Source organism: Leptodactylus fuscus, unplaced genomic scaffold (assembly GCF_031893055.1).
Source record: "Leptodactylus fuscus isolate aLepFus1 unplaced genomic scaffold, aLepFus1.hap2 HAP2_SCAFFOLD_40, whole genome shotgun sequence".
Classification (NCBI taxonomy): Eukaryota; Metazoa; Chordata; class Amphibia; order Anura; family Leptodactylidae; genus Leptodactylus; species Leptodactylus fuscus.
The window spans coordinates 196,931-217,460 of NW_027440423.1; the positions used below are offsets into that span (position 1 = coordinate 196,931).

The 20,530-nt window shown below is 50.2% G+C and overlaps 1 protein-coding gene and 1 long non-coding RNA gene across 2 annotated transcripts in view; one reads left to right on the forward strand and one right to left on the reverse strand.

The window, feature by feature from the left end:
- ACSF2 (acyl-CoA synthetase family member 2) overlaps positions 1 to 15,115 on the forward strand; it is a 93,473-nt gene extending 78,358 nt beyond the window's left edge. The window contains exons 11-16 of the mRNA XM_075261794.1: positions 7,766 to 7,873; positions 7,945 to 8,096; positions 9,404 to 9,545; positions 9,624 to 9,734; positions 10,084 to 10,152; positions 11,504 to 15,115. Coding sequence (XP_075117895.1) covers positions 7,766 to 7,873; positions 7,945 to 8,096; positions 9,404 to 9,545; positions 9,624 to 9,734; positions 10,084 to 10,152; positions 11,504 to 11,554 — 633 coding nt within the window. The 3' untranslated portion in view covers positions 11,555 to 15,115. The remainder of the gene's footprint in view (positions 1 to 7,765; positions 7,874 to 7,944; positions 8,097 to 9,403; positions 9,546 to 9,623; positions 9,735 to 10,083; positions 10,153 to 11,503) is intronic.
- A 758-nt stretch (positions 15,116 to 15,873) lies between these two features.
- Positions 15,874 to 17,010, reverse strand: LOC142188231 (uncharacterized). Its single transcript, XR_012712771.1, has 3 exons — positions 16,905 to 17,010; positions 16,706 to 16,776; positions 15,874 to 16,146 (listed from the first exon to the last, which is right to left on the reverse strand). It is a non-coding gene; the product is annotated as an uncharacterized LOC142188231 (long non-coding RNA).
- Positions 17,011 to 20,530: the final 3,520 nt, after the last annotated feature.

Genomic DNA, 20,530 nt, shown 5'->3' on the forward strand with positions numbered 1-20,530 from the left:
TCCGACTCTCTGTGTACTAGTTCCAGTATCCATACACCTTACCACACACGCATTTTGACTTTCTTTGCAACGTTAAAGGGGCACTCTGCGTCCACACTCACCTATCATACTAAGCTACAGCAGAGTGAAGTGACCCCCTACAATCACATATCCAAACTATTAACTGCTACCACTTGTCACCTAGGGCAGGCGAGACCCCAATATACTCAAACCACAAACCAATGGTAAACAAAAGGGTAAGAAGTATGAGCGATCCCTCAGAAGTGTGAGCGATCCCTCAGAAGTGTGAGCGATCCCTCAGAAGTGTGAGCGATCCCTCAGAAGTGTGAGTGACCCGTAAGAAGCGTGAGCGATCCCTAAGAAGTGTGAGCGATCCCTAAGAAGTGTGAGCGATCCCTAAGAAGCGTGAGCGATCCCTAAGAAGTGTGAGCGATCCCTAAGAAGTGTGAGCGATCCCTAAGAAGTGTGAGCGACCCATAAGAAGTGTGAGCGATCCCTAAGAAGTGTGAGCGATCCCTCAGAAGTGTGAGCGATCCCTAAGAAGTGTGAGCGATCCCTAAGAAGTGTGAGCGATCCCTAAGAAGTGTGAGCGATCCCTAAGAAGTGTGAGCGATCCCTAAGAAGTGTGAGCGATCCCTAAGAAGTGTGAGCGATCCCTAAGAAGCGTGAGCGATCCCTAAGAAGCGTGAGCGATCCCTAAGAAGCGTGAGCGATCCCTAAGAAGCGTGAGCGATCCCTAAGAAGCGTGAGCGATCCCTAAGAAGCGTGAGCGATCCCTAAGAAGCGTGAGCGATCCCTAAGAAGTGTGAGCAATCTGTAAGAAGTGTGAGCGATCCCTAAGAAGTGTGAGCGATCCCTAAGAAGTGTGAGCGATCCCTAAGAAGTGTGAGCGATCCCTAAGAAGTGTGAGCGATCCCTAAGAAGTGTGAGCGATCCCTAAGAAGTGTGAGCGATCCCTAAGAAGTGTGAGCGACCCGTAAGAAGTGTGAGCGACCTCTAAGAAGTTTGAGTGATCCCTCAGAAGTGTGAGCAATCTGTAAGAAGTGTGAGCGATCCCTAAGAAGTGTGAGCGATCCCTAAGAAGTGTGAGCGATCCCTAAGAAGTGTGAGCGATCCCTAAGAAGTGTGAGCGATCCCTAAAAGGAGTGTGAGCGATCCCTAAGAAGTGTGAGCGACCCGTAAGAAGTGTGAGCGACCTCTAAGAAGTTTGAGTGATCCCTCAGAAGTGTGAGCAATCTGTAAGAAGTGTGAGCGATCCCTAAGAAGTGTGAGCGATCCCTAAGAAGTGTGAGCGATCCCTAAGAAGTGTGAGCGATCCGTAAGAAGTATGAGCGACCCGTAAGAAGCGTGAGCGATCCCTAAGAAGTGTGAGCCATCTCTAAGAAGTGTGAGCGATCCCTAAGAAGTATGAGCGACCCGTAAGAAGCGTGAGACATCCGTAAGAAGCGTGAGCGATCCCTAAGAAGTGTGAGCGATCCCTAAGAAGTGTGAGCGATCCATAAGATGCGTGAGACATCCGTAAGAAGCGTGAGCGATCCCTAAGAAGCGTGAGCGATCCCTAAGAAGCGTGAGCGATCCCTAAGAAGTGTGAGCCATCTCTAAGAAGTGTGAGCGATCCCTAAGAAGTATGAGCGACCCGTAAGAAGCGTGAGACATCCGTAAGAAGCGTGAGCGATCCCTAAGAAGTGTGAGCGATCCCTAAGAAGTGTGAGCGATCCATAAGAAGCGTGAGACATCCGTAAGAAGCGTGAGCGATCCCTAAGAAGCGTGAGCGATCCCTAAGAAGCGTGAGCGATCCCTAAGAAGCGTGAGCGATCCCTAAGAAGTGTGAGCGATCCCTAAGAAGTGTGAGCGATCCGTAAGAAGCGTGAGCGACCCCTAAGAAGCGTGAGCGATCCATAAGAAGCGTGATCGATCCATAAGAAGCGTGAACGACCCGTAAGAAGCGTGAGCGACCCGTAAGAAGTGTGAGCGACCCGTAAGAAGTGTGAGCGACCCGTAAGAAGTGTGAACGACCCGTAAAAAGTGTGAGCGACCCGTAAGATGTGTGAGCGATCCGTAAGAAGTGTGAGCGACCCGTAAGAAGTGTGAGCGACCCGTAAGAAGTGTGAGCGACCCGTAAGAAGTGTGAGCGACCCGTAAGAAGTGTGAGCAATCTGTAAGAACCGTGAGCGACCCGTAAGAAGTGTGAGCAATCCGTAAGAAACGTGAGCGACCCGTAAGAAGTTTGAGCGATCCGTAAGAAGAGTGAGCGATCCTTAAGAAGTGTGAGCGATCTGTAAGAACCGTGAGCGACCCATAAGAAGCGTGAGCGATCCCTAAGAAGTGTGAGCGATCCCTAAGAAGTGTGAGCGATCCATAAGATGCGTGAGACATCCGTAAGAAGCGTGAGCGATCCCTAAGAAGTGTGAGCGATCCCTAAGAAGTGTGAGCGATCCCTAAGAAGCGTGAGCGATCCCTAAGAAGTGTGAGCGATCCCTAAGAAGTGTGAGCGATCCCTAAGAAGTGTGAGCGACCCGTAAGAAGTGTGAGCGATCCCTAAGAAGTGTGAGCGATCCCTCAGAAGTGTGAGCGATCCCTAAGAAGTGTGAGCGATCCCTAAGAAGTGTGAGCGATCCCTAAGAAGTGTGAGCGATCCCTAAGAAGCGTGAGCGATCCCTAAGAAGTGTGAGCGATCCCTAAGAAGTGTGAGCGATCCCTAAGAAGTGTGAGCGATCCCTAAGAAGTGTGAGCGATCCCTAAGAAGTGTGAGCGATCCCTAAGAAGTGTGAGCGACCCGTAAGAAGTGTGAGCGACCTCTAAGAAGTTTGAGTGATCCCTCAGAAGTGTGAGCAATCTGTAAGAAGTGTGAGCGATCCCTAAGAAGTGTGAGCGATCCCTAAGAAGTGTGAGCGATCCCTAAGAAGTGTGAGCGATCCCTAAGAAGTGTGAGCGATCCCTAAGAAGTGTGAGCGACCCGTAAGAAGTGTGAGCGACCTCTAAGAAGTTTGAGTGATCCCTCAGAAGTGTGAGCAATCTGTAAGAAGTGTGAGCGATCCCTAAGAAGTGTGAGCGATCCCTAAGAAGTGTGAGCGATCCCTAAGAAGTGTGAGCGATCCGTAAGAAGTATGAGCGACCCGTAAGAAGCGTGAGCGATCCCTAAGAAGTGTGAGCCATCTCTAAGAAGTGTGAGCGATCCCTAAGAAGTATGAGCGACCCGTAAGAAGCGTGAGACATCCGTAAGAAGCGTGAGCGATCCCTAAGAAGTGTGAGCGATCCCTAAGAAGTGTGAGCGATCCATAAGATGCGTGAGACATCCGTAAGAAGCGTGAGCGATCCCTAAGAAGCGTGAGCGATCCCTAAGAAGCGTGAGCGATCCCTAAGAAGTGTGAGCCATCTCTAAGAAGTGTGAGCGATCCCTAAGAAGTATGAGCGACCCGTAAGAAGCGTGAGACATCCGTAAGAAGCGTGAGCGATCCCTAAGAAGTGTGAGCGATCCCTAAGAAGTGTGAGCGATCCATAAGAAGCGTGAGACATCCGTAAGAAGCGTGAGCGATCCCTAAGAAGCGTGAGCGATCCCTAAGAAGCGTGAGCGATCCCTAAGAAGCGTGAGCGATCCCTAAGAAGTGTGAGCGATCCCTAAGAAGTGTGAGCGATCCGTAAGAAGCGTGAGCGACCCGTAAGAAGCGTGAGTGACCCCTAAGAAGCGTGAGCGATCCATAAGAAGCGTGATCGATCCATAAGAAGCGTGAACGACCCGTAAGAAGTGTGAGCGACCCGTAAGAAGTGTGAGCGACCCGTAAGAAGTGTGAACGACCCGTAAAAAGTGTGAGCGACCCGTAAGAAGTGTGAGCGATCCGTAAGAAGTGTGAGCGACCCGTAAGAAGTGTGAGCGACCCGTAAGAAGTGTGAGCGACCCGTAAGAAGTGTGAGCAATCTGTAAGAACCGTGAGCGACCCGTAAGAAGTGTGAGCAATCCGTAAGAACCGTGAGCGACCCGTAAGAAGTTTGAGCGATCCGTAAGAAGAGTGAGCGATCCTTAAGAAGTGTGAGCGATCTGTAAGAACCGTGAGCGACCCATAAGAAGCGTGAGCGATCCGTAAGAAGTGTGATCGATTAGTAAGAAGTGTGAATGACCTGTAAGAAGTGTGAGCAATCCCTAAGAAGTGCGAGCCATTCGTAAGAATTGTGAACGACCCCTAAGAAATGTGAGCCATCCCTAAGAACCGTGAGCGACCCGTAAGAAGTGTGAGCGACCTGTAAGAATCGTGAGCGACCCGTAAGAAGCGTGAGCGACCCGTAAGAAGCGTGAGTGGTGATCCATAAGAAGCGTGAGCAATCCGTAAGAAGTGTGAGCGATCTGTAAGAGGCGTGAACGACCCATAAGAACCGTGAGCGACCCATAAGAAGCGTGAGCGACCCATAAGAAGCGTGAGCGATCCGTAAGAAGTGTGAGCGATCCGTAAGAAGTGTGAGCGACCCCTAAGAAGTGTGAGCGACCCCTAAGAAGTGTGAGCGACCCGTAAGAAGTGTGAGCAATCCGTAAGAACCGTGAGCGACCCGTAAGAAGTGTGAGCGACCCGTAAGAAGTGTGAGCAATCCCTAAGAAGTGTGAGCCATTCGTAAGAATTGTGAACGACCCCTAAGAAATGTGAGCCATCCCTAAGAAGTGTGAGTGATCTATAAGACTAGTGAGCGACCCATAAGAAGCGTGAGCAATCCGTAAGAAGTGTGAGTGATCTGTAAGAGGCGTGAACGACCCCTAAGAAGCGTGAGCGACCCCTAAGAAGTGCAAGCCATTCGTAAGAACCGTGAGCGACCCCTAAGAAGTGTGAGCGATCCGTAAGAACCGTGAGCGACCCCTAAGAAGCGTGAGCGACCCGTAAGAAGCGTGAGTGTGTATTCGGGCATCCTCAGTAGACCGACCCTCTTGGACCGCTGCCACCACATCTACAAGAGTGTCGTGCTCTCTCCTCTGGCAGACGGCACACGGGCAGGGCACACGCTTCCCTGTTATGATGGACCTTCATCACGTCCATGTGGAAAATTTTCTGCTTCTTTCTCGAACGTTGGTGAGGTGTTGGTGAATGTGACACTGGCCTGCTTGTTATGTGGCATGGGGTGAGCAGCTTCTGGCCACTTCATGGACCCTTTCTCTTGCATGATGCTCATATCACACTCTGGGACCTGACCAACATCTTAAGCATCTGTGCTAAGGTCCCATTGAATCGACTACACGGTTCCCCCACCACCACATTGTGACCACAGTGTCCCCCCACCACATTGTGACCACATAGTGTCCCCCCACCACATTGTAACCACACAGTGTCCCCCCACCACATTGTGACCACACAGTGTCTCCCCCACCACATTGTGACCACACAGTGTCCCCCCACCACATTGTAACCACACAGTGTCTCCCCCACCACATTGTGACCACACAGTGTCTCCCCCACCACATTGTGACCACACAGTGTCTCCCCCACCACATTGTGACCACACAGTGTCCCCCCACCACATTGTAACCACACAGTGTCCCCCCACCACATTGTAACCACACATTGTCCCCCCACCACATTGTAACCACACAGTGTCCCCCCACCACATTGTAACCACACATTGTCCCCCCCACCACATTGTAACCACACAGTGTCTCCCCCACCACATTGTGACCACACAGTGTCTCCCCCACCACATTGTGACCACACAGTGTCCCCCCACCACATTGTAACCACACAGTGTCTCCCCCACCACATTGTGACCACACAGTGTCCCCCCACCACATTGTGACCACACAGTGTCTCCCCACCACATTGTGACCACACAGTGTCCCCCCACCACGTTGTGACCACTCAGTGTCCCCCCACCACATTGTAACCACACATTGTCCCCCCACCACATTGTGACCACACATTGTCCCCCCACCACATTGTGACCACACAGTGTCCCCCCACCACATTGTAACCACACAGTGTCCCCCCACCACATTGTGACCACACAGTGTCCCCCCACCACGTTGTGACCACTCAGTGTCCCCCCACCACATTGTAACCACACATTGTCCCCCCACCACGTTGTGACCACACATTGTCCCCCCACCACGTTGTGACTACACAGTGTCCCCCACCACATTGTAACCACACATTGTCCCCCCACCACGTTGTGACCACAGTGTCCCCTCACCACATTGTAACCACACATTGTCCCCCCACCACGTTGTGACCACACATTGTCCCCCCACCACATTGTGACCACACAGTGTCCCCCCACCACATTGTGACCACACAGTGTCCCCCCACCACATTGTGACCACACAGTGTCCCCCCACCACATTGTGACCACACAGCGTTCCCCCCCACCACGTTGTGACCACACAGTGTGCCCCCCACCACATTGTGATCACACAGTATCCCCCCACCACATTGTAACCACACATTGTCCCCCCACCACGTTGTGACCACACATTGTCCCCCCACCACGTTGTGACCACACATTGTCCCCCCACCACATTGTGATCACACAGTATCCCCCCACCACATTGTGACCACACAGTGTCCCCCCACCACATTGTGACCACACAGCGTTCCCCCCCACCACGTTGTGACCACACAGTGTGCCCCCCCACCACATTGTGATCACACAGTATCCCCCCACCACATTGTGACCACACAGTGTCCCCCCACCACATTGTGATCACACAGTATCCCCCCACCACATTGTAACCACACAGTATCCCCCCACCACGTTGTGACCACACAGTGTCCCCCCACCACATTGTGACCACACAGTGTCCCCCCACCACGTTGTGACCACACTCAGGGGTTGCTTCAGTTTATGTGGCTACAATCCGAGGCCTAGGTCTGTGTACACACTAGATAAATGTCAGCTAAGAAGGGTCGTCCATTTTTTATCTTAATATCTCTGATCCTATGACATCCAGGACCCCTACAGATCAGCTTACTGAAGTGGCTGCATCTTGTAAGTGAGGACTGTGATCTCTTCATAGAATACCGAGCACAGCGCCGTACATTGTATAGTGGCTGTGCTTGGTATTGCAGCTCAGCCTCATTCACTTGAATGGGACTGAGCTGCAAACAGACCTATGTGAGGAATGACTGAGCAGCTGATCTGTGAGGATCCCAGTTATGGAGCCCCCACTGATGGAGATTGTTGATCATCCTTCTTCTGTGTAATAATGTGTATGGTGGCGTCTGTTTTAGTTGGTGGGCTTGTTGTCATGCAGGCGGCGCCCCGTACAGGAGGTTGTCGGATGGAGCCGCTGCCCCGCAGCCCCCTGGCAGAACATCTTCAGGCTGTTTATGTAGGAGCCGGGCACGGCGGACGCTCGGCCAGCAGGAGACACTTTCTTGGCAGGGGCAGTATTTATACGTGGGCGCACCGTCTGCCTCTCGCTGGCGCGGCCATGCTCTGCCTTAATGTTGGCATTTTAGTGAGCGTGACTCCGTGACCCGCTAAAGGGCGACATCCCTGTAGATTTGCCCCCGTTAATACCCCAATACCCCAGTGTCTGTTAATGGATTCCAATCATCTCATCCTGCAGAGCTGGCAGGCTAGAGGTGTTTTGGAAAATCCTGCCGACCTCTCGTGAAGCTGCCACATGTCTCGTGCTCGTGAGACCAAGGAGGGGCGTCTGGAAAGGATCCAGGAATATATAGAGGGAAATAGCCAAATGTGCACAAACAGCGGCCCGGCACTTAACCCCTGCCTGTCCGAGCCGCACACCATCATCCGGTGACCACAATGGCCTCTTTGTTCTTCCTTACAGATTGGATATGGCACCACAGAGAACAGCCCGGTGACCTTTGCAGGCTTTCCTTACGACGACCTCCTCCGAAAATGTGACACTGTGGGCCACGTGATGCCCCATACTGAGGTGAGGCCGTCTCCAGACCTCGGCGTCCATGTTGGAGCCTCCCTTACACTAACACTTTGGGTTTCTTTCAGGCTAAAGTAGTGGACACCACCACAGGCGAGATCGTGCCCCTGAACACCCCCGGGGAGCTGCAGATTAGGGGGTACTGCGTGATGTTGGGGTACTGGGCCGATGAAGAGAAAACCAAAGAGACCATTACCCCTGAGAGATGGTACAAGACTGGGTACGTGCGGGGACTCTCGGGTCAGAGCTCAGCCCCATTATATATCTAGGCCTAAAGGGGTCTCCGGGGTCAGGATATTTAAGGGCCATCCTTAGGGTAGGGCATCAACACCAGATGGTACAAGACTGGGTACATGTGCGGACTCTCGGGTCAGGGCCCAACCCCATTATATATCTAGGCCTAAAGGGGTCTCCGGGGTCAGGATATTTAGGGGCCGTCCTTAGGGGGTAGGGCATCAACACCAGATGGTACAAGACTGGGTACGTGCGGGGACTCTCGGGTCAGAGCTCAGCCCCATTATATATCTAGGCCTAAAGGGGTCTCCGGGGTCAGGATATTTAGGGGCCGTCCTTAGGGGGTAGGGCATCAACACCAGATGGTACAAGACTGGGTACGTGCGGGGACTCTCGGGTCAGAGCTCAGCCCCATTATATATCTAGGCCTAAAGGGGTCTCCGGGGTCAGGATATTTAGGGGCCGTCCTTAGGGGGTAGGGCATCAACACCAGATGGTACAAGACTGGGTACGTGCGGGGACTCTCGGGTCAGAGCTCAGCCCCATTATATATCTAGGCCTAAAGGGGTCTCCGGGGTCAGGATATTTAGGGGCCGTCCTTAGGGGGTAGGGCATCAACACCAGATGGTACAAGACTGGGTACGTGCGGGGACTCTCGGGTCAGAGCTCAGCCCCATTATATATCTAGGCCTAAAGGGGTCTCCGGGGTCAGGATATTTAGGGGCCGTCCTTAGGGGGTAGGGCATCAACACCAGATGGTACAAGACTGGGTACATGTGCGGACTCTCGGGTCAGGGCCCAACCCCATTATATATCTAGGCCTAAAGGGGTCTCCGGGGTCAGGATATTTAGGGGCCGTCCTTAGGGGGTAGGGCATCAACACCAGATGGTACAAGACTGGGTACGTGCGGGGACTCTCGGGTCAGAGCTCAGCCCCATTATATATCTAGGCCTAAAGGGGTCTCCGGGGTCAGGATATTTAGGGGCCGTCCTTAGGGGGTAGGGCATCAACACCAGATGGTACAAGACTGGGTACATGCGGGGACTCTCGGGTCAGCGCCCAACCCCATTATATATCTAGGCCTAAAGGGGTCTCCGGGGTCAGGATATTTAAGGGCCATCTATAGGGGTAGGGCATCAACACCAGACCTATGGAAGAGCCGCCCTTGGCGAACCACCGGCTGTGACATCTGCCGGAACAAGCCCAGGGAGCCGCAGGAACGGGTAACAAGGGGGCGCCAGGGAGCACCCGCCCCTCTAATGTCAATGGGCACCTTGTCTTCTTTCCACCAGAGATGTGGCTACCATGGATGAATACGGATACTGCCGGATCGTCGGGCGCTGCAAAGATATGATCATCCGAGGGGGTGAAAATATATACCCGGCCGAAATCGAGCAGTTCTTACACACCCATCCCAAAATCCTGGAAGCTCAGGTAAGTGGTGGACAAGTAGGTGCTCTGTTCTCTAATGGGGCTGCTGACATGGCCGATTGAACTGCTGTCTTTGGGTAGGTGGTCGGAGTGAAGGATGAGCGGATGGGGGAGGAGATCTGCGCCGCCATCAGAATCCGTGCAAACGAATCCCTTACTGCAGAAGAGATCAAGGCCTACTGCAAAGGAAAGGTGAGCGAGGACGTCGGCCAAGGGTGCCATCAGTCATGTGATGTAGCCGGGGTTGTCACTGCAGTCTCCTCCACAGAGAGCACCACACCTGTCTACAGGTCATGTCCGGTATTACAGCTCACTATCATTGAAGAGAATGGCCGCAGTACCAGACTCAACCACTAGACAGATGGGGCGCTGTTCTGAGAAGACATTAGATGAGCCCTTGTGGGGTGTTCCGGTGACTCCTCCCTTGTACAGCGTTGCTCCTGAGCAGATGGCGGCAGTGACCTCGCACATCGCAGCCGTTTATGGTTGTACGTAATGTTCTCCTCTCCATATCTCATCTCTTCTTTGTTGTTTTCTGCAGATCTCTCATTTTAAGATTCCGCGTTACATTGTGTTGGTCAGTGACTACCCGCTCACCGTCTCCGGGAAGGTAAGTGGTGCGAGAGTGAGGCCTATGGCAGCCAGAGTAGGGGTTTAAAGGGGATGTCTAGGGAGGACCTAGTGCTTAGAAGGAAGTATTTATGTTCAGCATGTCTTTAATAGATGATGTCATAGCTTAGCTCCTCCCCCTCCCTGCACTGAGCATGTCTAGAAACCTCTCCATAGACCTCAATGCGTTGACTTCTATGTCTGCCTATGGCCATGACGGTGCTGTAAAGCAGATCACTAAACGCTGTTAATAGAGCCGAGGAGAAGCTCAGACAATATGGAGACAAGATGGCCGCCCCCGTAGTCATGGACAGAAAATAGAACAAAAAATCGACAATCACAAACTATAAATGGATTAGAAAAACAGTGACCGCCCCTTTAATAAATACAGAGCAGCCTGTCCCCTGGTTCCTCTCAGCAGCCTGCGTTGCGTTCACCTCCCGGCGTTCTCACTTCCCTGCCAGAATTTTTTTATGTATAAAATTTTCCATGCAGACGGTTTTCGTGCAGTCCTACGTTGTCACTTTAAGGCGCCGCATATTCTGGTGTTCTTGTCCTAGTTTGAGCCAAACACAGGAATAGAAACAACAAGCAGGACCCGCCGTATACCTGCTATATACAGAGATGGGGCAGCCTCCTTGTGCTGGCCCTGGGTATCTCAGCCTGTCCCTGGGTGGTATCTCGGCCTCTCCCTGGGTGGTATCTCGGCCTGTCTCTGGGTATCTCGGCCTGTCCCTGGGTGTTATCTCGGCCTGTCTCTGGGTGTCTCAGCCTGTCCCTGGGTGGTGTCTCGGACTGTCCCTGGGTGGTATCTCGGCCTCTCCCTGGGTGTTATCTCGGCCTGTCTCTGGGTATCTCAGCCTGTCCCCGGGTGGTATCTCGGCCTGTCCCCGGGTGGTGTCTCGGCCTGTCCCCGGGTGGTGTCTCGGCCTGTCCCCGGGTGGTGTCTCGGCCTGTCCCCGGGTGGTGTCTCGGCCTGTCCCCGGGTGGTATCTCGGACTGTCCCCGGGTGGTGTCTCGGCCTGTCCCCGGGTGGTGTCTCGGCCTGTCCCCGGGTGGTGTCTCGGCCTGTCCCCGGGTGGTGTCTCGGCCTGTCCCCGGGTGGTGTCTCGGCCTGTCCCCGGGTGGTGTCTCGGCCTGTCCCCGGGTGGTATCTCGGCCTGTCCCCGGGTGGTGTCTCGGCCTGTCCCCGGGTGGTATCTCGGCCTGTCCTGGGTATCTCGGCCTGTCCCTGGATATCTCGGCCTGTCCCTGGGTATCTCGGGGTATCTCGGCCTGTCCTGGGTATCTCGGGGTATCTCAGCATTGCCTCTTTTATATCTTGTCATATTTTTCTGTCTGTTCTTTTCCAGATCCAGAAGTACAAACTGAAGGAAATAATGGAAAAACATCTAAAACTGTGAAGAACCTGCGGCCACCCGCCCCTACCACCCGCACCGCTACACCGTGACTGCGCTCACATCACCCCTACCACCCGCACCGCTACACCGTGACCGCGCTCACATCACCCCTACCACCCGCACCGCTACACCGTGACCGCGCTCACATCACCCCTACCACCCGTACCGCTACACCGTGACCGCGCTCACATCACCCCTACCACCCGCACCGCTACACCGTGACCGCGCTCACATCACCCCTACCACCCGCACCGCTACACCGTGACCGTGCTCACATCACCCCTACCACCCGCACCGCTACACCGTGACCGCGCTCACATCACCCCTACCACCCGCACCGCTACACCGTGACCGCGCTCACGTCACTGCCCCGTGACCGCGCTCACATCACCCCTACCACCCGCACCCCTACACCGTGACCGCGCTCACATCACCCCTACCACCCGCACCGCTACACCGTGACTGCGCTCACATCACCCCTACCACCCGCACCGCTACACCGTGACCGCGCTCACATCACTGCCCCGTGACCGCGCTCACATTACGCCATACTGTGCCTTCTTTTCTACTATGTCTGTAGGTGACTGGTCTTGTGCCCTGTAGGATATGGGATAGACGAGGTCCGGCTGTGAGATATTACCACTAGCCCCGTAGTTCCTGCACCTTCAGCTCTGACTACAATGACCGCTACTCGTCTGATAGACACAAAATACCGTAAATTGACTGACCCGGGGCCAATATAAACCGGCGCTGTTATCAAACTGCAAAAAACAGCTGCGGATTGTTGGGGACCCCACAAACGGTGATATCGGCTGCCTCATGTCCTGGCTGTTGTATCTTCCACATACTAACGCACAGTACACTGGCCATGAGCCGCCCTATCGCCCACTGACCCCACCGTCCACATGGGCCGAGCGCAGGCTGAACCCCCAACTAAACGCAGCAGATAATACGTGGCGGCAGCGCCAAAGAGAAGGCGGAATTACTGCAGAGCTGCGGTCAGAATATCTGGTCATTAAAGGAGTGGCAGGAGAAGTTCTGGTTAAAGGGGTTGTCTGGGACTGATAAATCTGACATTGTGGCACGGTGGCTGAGTGCTTAGCACTGCAGCGCTGGAGTCCGGGGTTCGAATACAACCAAGGACAACATCTGCATGTAGTTTGTATGTTCTCCCCGTGTTTGTGGGGGTTTCCTCCCACACTCCAAAAGACATACTGATGGGCGGGTGTCACTCAGTATATACTCACCGTATAGTCAGTAAGTATATACTCATAGACGGGTAGTATATACACTCTGTCAGGCAGTATATACTCATGGTATATTCTCATAGTCAGTCAGTATATAGTCACAGTCGGGTTGTGTATACTCATAGTCAGTATATACTCACTGTAGGAGAGTATATTATCATAGTCAGTCAGTATATACTCACAGTCGGGTTGTGTATACTCATAGTCAGTCAGTATATACTCACGGTCGGGTTGTGTATACTCATAGTCAGTCAGTATATACTCACGGTCGGGTTGTGTATACTCATAGTCAGTCAGTATATACTCACAGTCGGGTTGTGTATACTCATAGTCAGTATATACTCACTGTAGGAGAGTATATTATCATAGTCAGTCAGTATATACTCACAGTCGGGTTGTGTATACTCATAGTCAGTCAGTATATACTCACGGTCGGGTTGTGTATACTCATAGTCAGTCAGTATATACTCACAGTCCGGTTGTGTATACTCATAGTCAGTATATACTCACTGTAGGAGAGTATATTATCATAGTCAGTCAGTATATACTCACAGTCGGGTTGTGTATACTCATAGTCAGTCAGTATATACTCACAGTCCGGTTGTGTATACTCATAGTCAGTATATACTCACTGTAGGAGAGTATATTATCATAGTCAGTCAGTATATACTCACAGTCGGGTTGTGTATACTCATAGTCAGTCAGTATATACTCACGGTCGGGTTGTGTATACTCATAGTCAGTCAGTATATACTCACGGTCGGGTTGTGTATACTCATAGTCAGTCAGTATATACTCACAGTCGGGTTGTGTATACTCATAGTCAGTATATACTCACTGTAGGAGAGTATATTATCATAGTCAGTCAGTATATACTCACAGTCGGGTTGTGTATACTCATAGTCAGTCAGTATATACTCACGGTCGGGTTGTGTATACTCATAGTCAGTCAGTATATACTCACAGTCCGGTTGTGTATACTCATAGTCAGTATATACTCACTGTAGGAGAGTATATTATCATAGTCAGTCAGTATATACTCACAGTCGGGTTGTGTATACTCATAGTCAGTCAGTATATACTCACAGTCCGGTTGTGTATACTCATAGTCAGTATATACTCACTGTAGGAGAGTATATTATCATAGTCAGTCAGTATATACTCACAGTCGGGTTGTGTATACTCATAGTCAGTCAGTATATACTCACGGTCGGGTTGTGTATACTCATAGTCAGTCAGTATATACTCACGGTCGGGTTGTGTATACTCATAGTCAGTCAGTATATACTCACAGTCGGGTTGTGTATACTCATAGTCAGTATATACTCACTGTAGGAGAGTATATTATCATAGTCAGTCAGTATATACTCACAGTCGGGTTGTGTATACTCATAGTCAGTCAGTATATAGTCACGGTTGGAGAGTATATTCTCATAGTCAGTCTATATATTCCATATGTTACAAGCCCTATGCACTCCATGCTGTCTCTCTCCAAACACCTAACCCCGATCCTTGTCCACTATGTAGTTGTTTCTTAAAGGGGATGTCTTGCGATGAGACCCCGCCCACAATGTGCCATAGGCTTCCTGAATATTTGCTCTATGGGGGGGAGGGGCTGTGCTATTATTGTCACGACTGTAGTTTCTATTAAAGGGGTCGTCGGCCATTACTGGGGGACCTCCATGATGATGACAATGGGGTCCTGCGTGACCAGTGCTCCATTAGTCAGGGGCCACAGGGCTCCAGATTTAGGAGGTGCCGGTGATCAGACACACATGACCAGCCCTGTGGGGAGGGGACAACCCCAATAATGGGGGGACATGGCGTTCTCCAATGACTGACTGACTGGGCATTGTCTTCAGACGTTGACCCCTTTAAAGGGATGTGCTGGGCTTATACAATCATGACCTATTCTTACCCTCGTCAATCTATAAGTCATGGACAACCCCTTTAAATACAGCAAAGTGCCTTATACTGTGAATAAGAGGTCACGGCAGCTGGGGGCAGTGACCCCTGACCTGTGACGCCATGTCATATAGTCCCATATACGTCTATAGGTGTCTTGTTATTGATCAGACGGCGACATCTGAAAGCAATTTAACACTTCTGTCTCCAAAATGGACAAAACAGAGGAAAATTCCGGTCTGCGGCCGCCTGCTGTGGAAAAAGCGTCTGCGCCGCCGGCCATAGACTTATTACTGGCGCTGGGTCAGATTATTATTGGACTGATGTGAGATGGCGGCGGTGGGAGCGAGCGCCCGGGCTTGGCAGCCGGCAGGAGGATCTGTATAGATTCAATAAACCTCTGAATCCCCGCACTGAGATATTTCTCGTGTTATTTATGGAGCGTCTCCAGCGTTAGGGCCCTGTTCACACTGTGTTTATTATTACAGGATTTCTGCGGCCACCGCTGCTGCGCTCTGGGCGGTCCCACTGGTAGAGGCCTCGGCCCAGCACAATTGTAATGCAAGAAAGACTTTGTCTGGGGGCGCCTAGTCAGAATTTTTAGGCCACACCCCTTCTTTACAGGAACCGCCCCCATTGGCCAAGAAATCTGGAAGAGAAAATGTGCAGCGCGCTCCAGTGAACGGCCAATTTCCCTATACTGCGCCCTCTATAGGGTTACATACTGACCCCCTTACTGGCCCCAACATAGTATAATAACCTCCGCACTAGCCCCCACATAGTGTAATAGTCCCCACAGTATATTGACTCCCTTACTGGCCCCCCATAGTATAATGACCCCTTTATAGGCCGCACACTGTATGGTTCCAGTTTTCCCAAACCCCCACGGTGACACATTAGGCCATGATTGGATCATTTCAGCAAGTGCCACGTATTATGATGGGTGACAATCCCAATCCTCAGGGGCAGGTGCTGTATATCATCATGGGGGATGATCCTCGGGGGCAGGCGGCATATATTACGGTGGGTGACAATCCACCACGGATACAATATAAGAATACAATATCCTCAGGACAATAAGACACAGAATACATGACCACCGATATAATATAAGAATACAGTATCCTCGGGACAATAAGATGTAAGACACAGAATACACGACCACGGATGATTTATTGATGAGATTGGAGTAATTCATTAGAATAAACAATCCTGTCTGTTTTCACGGAAGTGCAAGGATAAGACATTCCCAACCATGATGGCCGAGCATGAGGCTGACACCACACACTGAACCAGAATCCCAGCTCCGCTGTGCACACGTGGGCTCCATCAGATCACTGGATGGCAGGTTTCCCTGTGTTGGTCTTCAGACCCCGATGTCCACGCGGAGAAGGTCTACCCATGGAAGTAGATGGTAAACTCAGTTTGACCATCTATGCAATCCTGAAAATACCAAACGCAAAAGTCATTTATGGCGAGACGTGAAATCCACGAGAGGACGAGACAATGATTGTCTTGGATCTCTGACCTTGCAGAGCTCAGCCAGTCTGGGTTACTATATACTATAGGAGACGTGCGATGTACAGTAGGTACATATGGCGTCATTTGGCCCATTTCCCCACAGAGATAGACCAGGACCATAGACGACCCCCTCTCCTCCCTCCTGATATGTTGGGATTTCTCACCATAACTGTTGAATATCGGAGTGTTTGGCTGTGTCCTCAGGCTCAGTAATGGGCGACAAGTACCCCCCCCCCCTTAGAGCTGATTTTGGAGTCTCAGTTTAGGTGCCGCGGTCACTTATGACTGCGGTGTCCAGGGGGTGCCCACAATGGCCCTCTTGCCCTCTTGCACTGGCCATTTTACCAGGGTGTCCTCTGTATGTTACAGCTGATACTTATAGGTAGTCTCAGCCCACGAACCCCCCACCATTACTGTGCATTGAGACAGCGCTGTATATACATGGTGGATGTATACATATAGGGTATAGATGACGGCTTACCTTCGTATGTTCTCCTCTGGGGGGCCAAGAAAGCCCTTTCAGTCTTGGGCGCTTCATGCCTCTGCTGTACACTGAAAACATGGGCACATAAATCACATATGGGTCTCATACTGTATACATCTATAGGGTGCAGTATATTACCAGATACAAGCATTGATAACTATATCATCTATACCACTACATATGTGCCGCCACTCACCTGTAGCCTCCATATATCCCATAACTTCGCTCTCTCTGTAATATTTGCTTTGATTTCCTCTTATATATACGGTCAGTTCCTCCTGGAAAACCCAGAACCAGCCCCAACAACTCGCAGGGGGGTGAAGACACGTAGGACAGGAAATTCTCTTATTAACACTTCCTTCTTTTTACTGTGACTACAGCATGTGCGAATTACAGGCCTGGGCGGCCATCTGCAGTGGCGTAACTAAAGTCTTGTGGGCCCTGGTACAAATATTTGTCTGGGTCCCCTACCCCCTTCCTACAGTGAATTCTTCATAGTGGCGGGTATGGGCGCTCCAGCAATAGCGCAGATACTTGAAAGGGATATATACATATATATATACACACAACTATAGTACCCACAACTGCAGTCATCAACAATATGCTAAGTGTATTATGTTCTCCACAGTGGCCCCCACACAGTATTATATGCTCCACAGTGTCCTCACACAGTATTATATGCTCCACAGTGTCCTCACACAGTATTATATGCTCCACAGTGTCCTCACACAGTATTATATGCTCCACAGTGTCCTCACACAGTATTATATGCTCCACAGTGTCCTCACACAGTATTATATGCTCCACAGTGTCCTCACACAGTATTATATGCTCTACAGTGTCCTCACACAGTATTATATGCTCCACAGTGTCCTCACAAGGTATTATATGCTCCACAATGTCCTCACACAGTATTATATGTTCCACAGTGTCCTCACCCAGTATTATATGCGCCACAGTGTCCTCACACAGTATTATATGCTCCACAGTGTCCTCACACAGTATTATATGCTCCACAGTGTCCTCATACAGTATTATATGTTCCACAGTGTCCTCACAGTATTATATGCTCCACAGTGTCCTCAAACAGTATTATATGCTCCACAGTGGCCCTCACACAGTATTATATGATCCACAGTGTCCTCACACAGTATTATATGTTCCACAGTGTCCTCACACAGTATTATATGCTCCACAGTGTCCTCAGACAGTATTATATGCTCCACAGTGTCCTCACACAGTATTATATGTTCCACAGTGTCCTCACACAGTATTATATGCTCCACAGTGTCCTCAGACAGTATTATATACTCCACAGTGTCCTCACACAGTATTATATGCTCCACAGTGTCCTCACACAGTATTATATGCTCCACACTGGCCCCACACAGTATTATATGTTCCACAGTGTCCACACACAGTATTATATGTTTCACAGTGTCCTCACAGTATTATATGCTCCACAGTGTCCTCACACAGTATTATATGCTCCACAGTGGCCCTCACACAGTATTATATGATCCACAGTGTCCTCACACAGTATTATATGTTCCACAGTGTCCTCACACAGTATTATATGCTCCAAGTGTCCTCAGACAGTATTATATGCTCCACAGTGTCCTCACACAGTATTATATGCTCCACAGTGTCCTCAGACAGTATTATATGCTCCACAGTGTCCTCACACAGTATTATATGCGCCACAGTGTCCTCACACAGTATTATATGCTCCACACTGGCCCCACACAGTATTATATGTTCCACAGTGTCCTCACACAGTATTATATGTTCCACAGTGTCCTCACCCAGTATTATATGCGCCACAGTGTCCTCACACAGTATTATATGCTCCACAGTGTCCTCATACAGTATTATATGTTCCACAGTGTCCTCACAGTATTATATGCTCCACAGTGTCCTCACACAGTATTATATGCTCCACAGTGGCCCTCACACAGTATTATATGATCCACAGTGTCCTCACACAGTATTATATGTTCCACAGTGTCCTCACACAGTATTATATGCTCCACAGTGTCCTCACACAGTATTATATGTTCCACAGTGTCCTCGCACAGTATTATATGCTCCACAGTGTCCTCGCACAGTATTATATGATCCACAGTGTCCTCACACAGTATTATATGTTCCACAGTGTCCTCGCACAGTATTATATGCTCCACAGTGTCCTCGCACAGTATTATATGCTCCACAGTGTCCTCAGACAGTATTATATGCTCCACAGTGTCCTCACACAGTATTATATGTTCCACAGTGTCCTCACACAGTATTATATGCTCCACAGTGTCCTCAGACAGTATTATATACTCCACAGTGTCCTCACACAGAATTATATGCTCCACAGTGTCCTCACACAGTATTATATGCTTCACACTGGCCCCACACAGTATTATATGCTCCACAGTGTCCTCACACAGTATTATATGCTCCACAGTGTGCACGCACAGTATTATATGCTCCACAGTGTCCTCACACAGTATTATATGCTCCACAGTGTCCTCACACAGTATTATATGCTCCACAGTGTCCTCACACAGTATTATATGCTCCACAGTGTCCTCACACAGTATTATATGCTCCACAGTGTCCTCACACAGTATTATATGCTCCACAGTGTCCTCACACAGTATTATATGCTCCACAGTGTCCTCACACAGTATTATATGCTCCACAGTGTCCTCAGACAGTATTATATACTCCACAGTGTCCTCACACAGTATTATATGCTCCACAGTGTCCTCACACAGTATTATATGCTCCACACTGGCCCCACACAGTATTATATGTTCCACAGTGTCCTCACACAGTGTTATATGTTTCACAGTGTCCTCACAGTATTATATTTTCCACAGTGTCCTCACACAGTATTATATGCTCCACAGTGTCCTCACACAGTATTATATGTTCCACAGTGTCCTCACACAGTATTATATGTTCCACAGTGTCCTCACACAGTATTATATGTTCCACAGTGTCCTCACACAGTATTATATGCTCCACAGTGTCCTCACACAGTATTATATGCTCCACAGTGTCCTCACACAGTATTATATGCTCCACGGTGTCCTCAGACAGTATTATATGCTCCACGGTGTCCTCACACAGTATTATATGATCCACGGTGTCCTCACACAGTATTATATGCTCCACAGTGTCCTCAGACAGTATTATATGCTCCACAGTGTCCTCGCACAGTATTATATGCGCCACAGTGTCCTCACACAGTATTATATGCTCCACAGTGTCCTCAGACAGTATTATATGCTCCACAGTGTCCTCAGACAGTATTATATGCTCCACAGTGTCCTCGCACAGTATTATATGCTCCACAGTGTCCTCACACAGTATTATATGCTCCACAGTGTCCTCACACAGTATTATATGCTCCACACTGGCCCCACACAGTATTATATGTTCCAAAGTGTCCTCACACAGTATTATATGCTCCACAGTGTCATCACACAGTATTATATGCTCCACAGTGTCCTCACACAGTATTATATGCTCCACAGTGTCCTCACACAGTATTATATGCTCCACAATGTCCTCACACAGTATTATATGCTCCACAGTCTCCTCACACAGTATTATATGCTCCACAGCCTCCTCACACAGTATTATATGCTCCACAGTGTCCTCACACAGTATTATATGTTCCACAGTGTCCTCGCACAGTATTATATACTCCACAGTGTCCTCACACAGTATTATATGCTCCACAGTGTCCTCGCACAGTATTATATGCTCCACAGTGTCCTCGCACAGTATTATATGCTCCACAGTGTCCTCACACAGTATTAT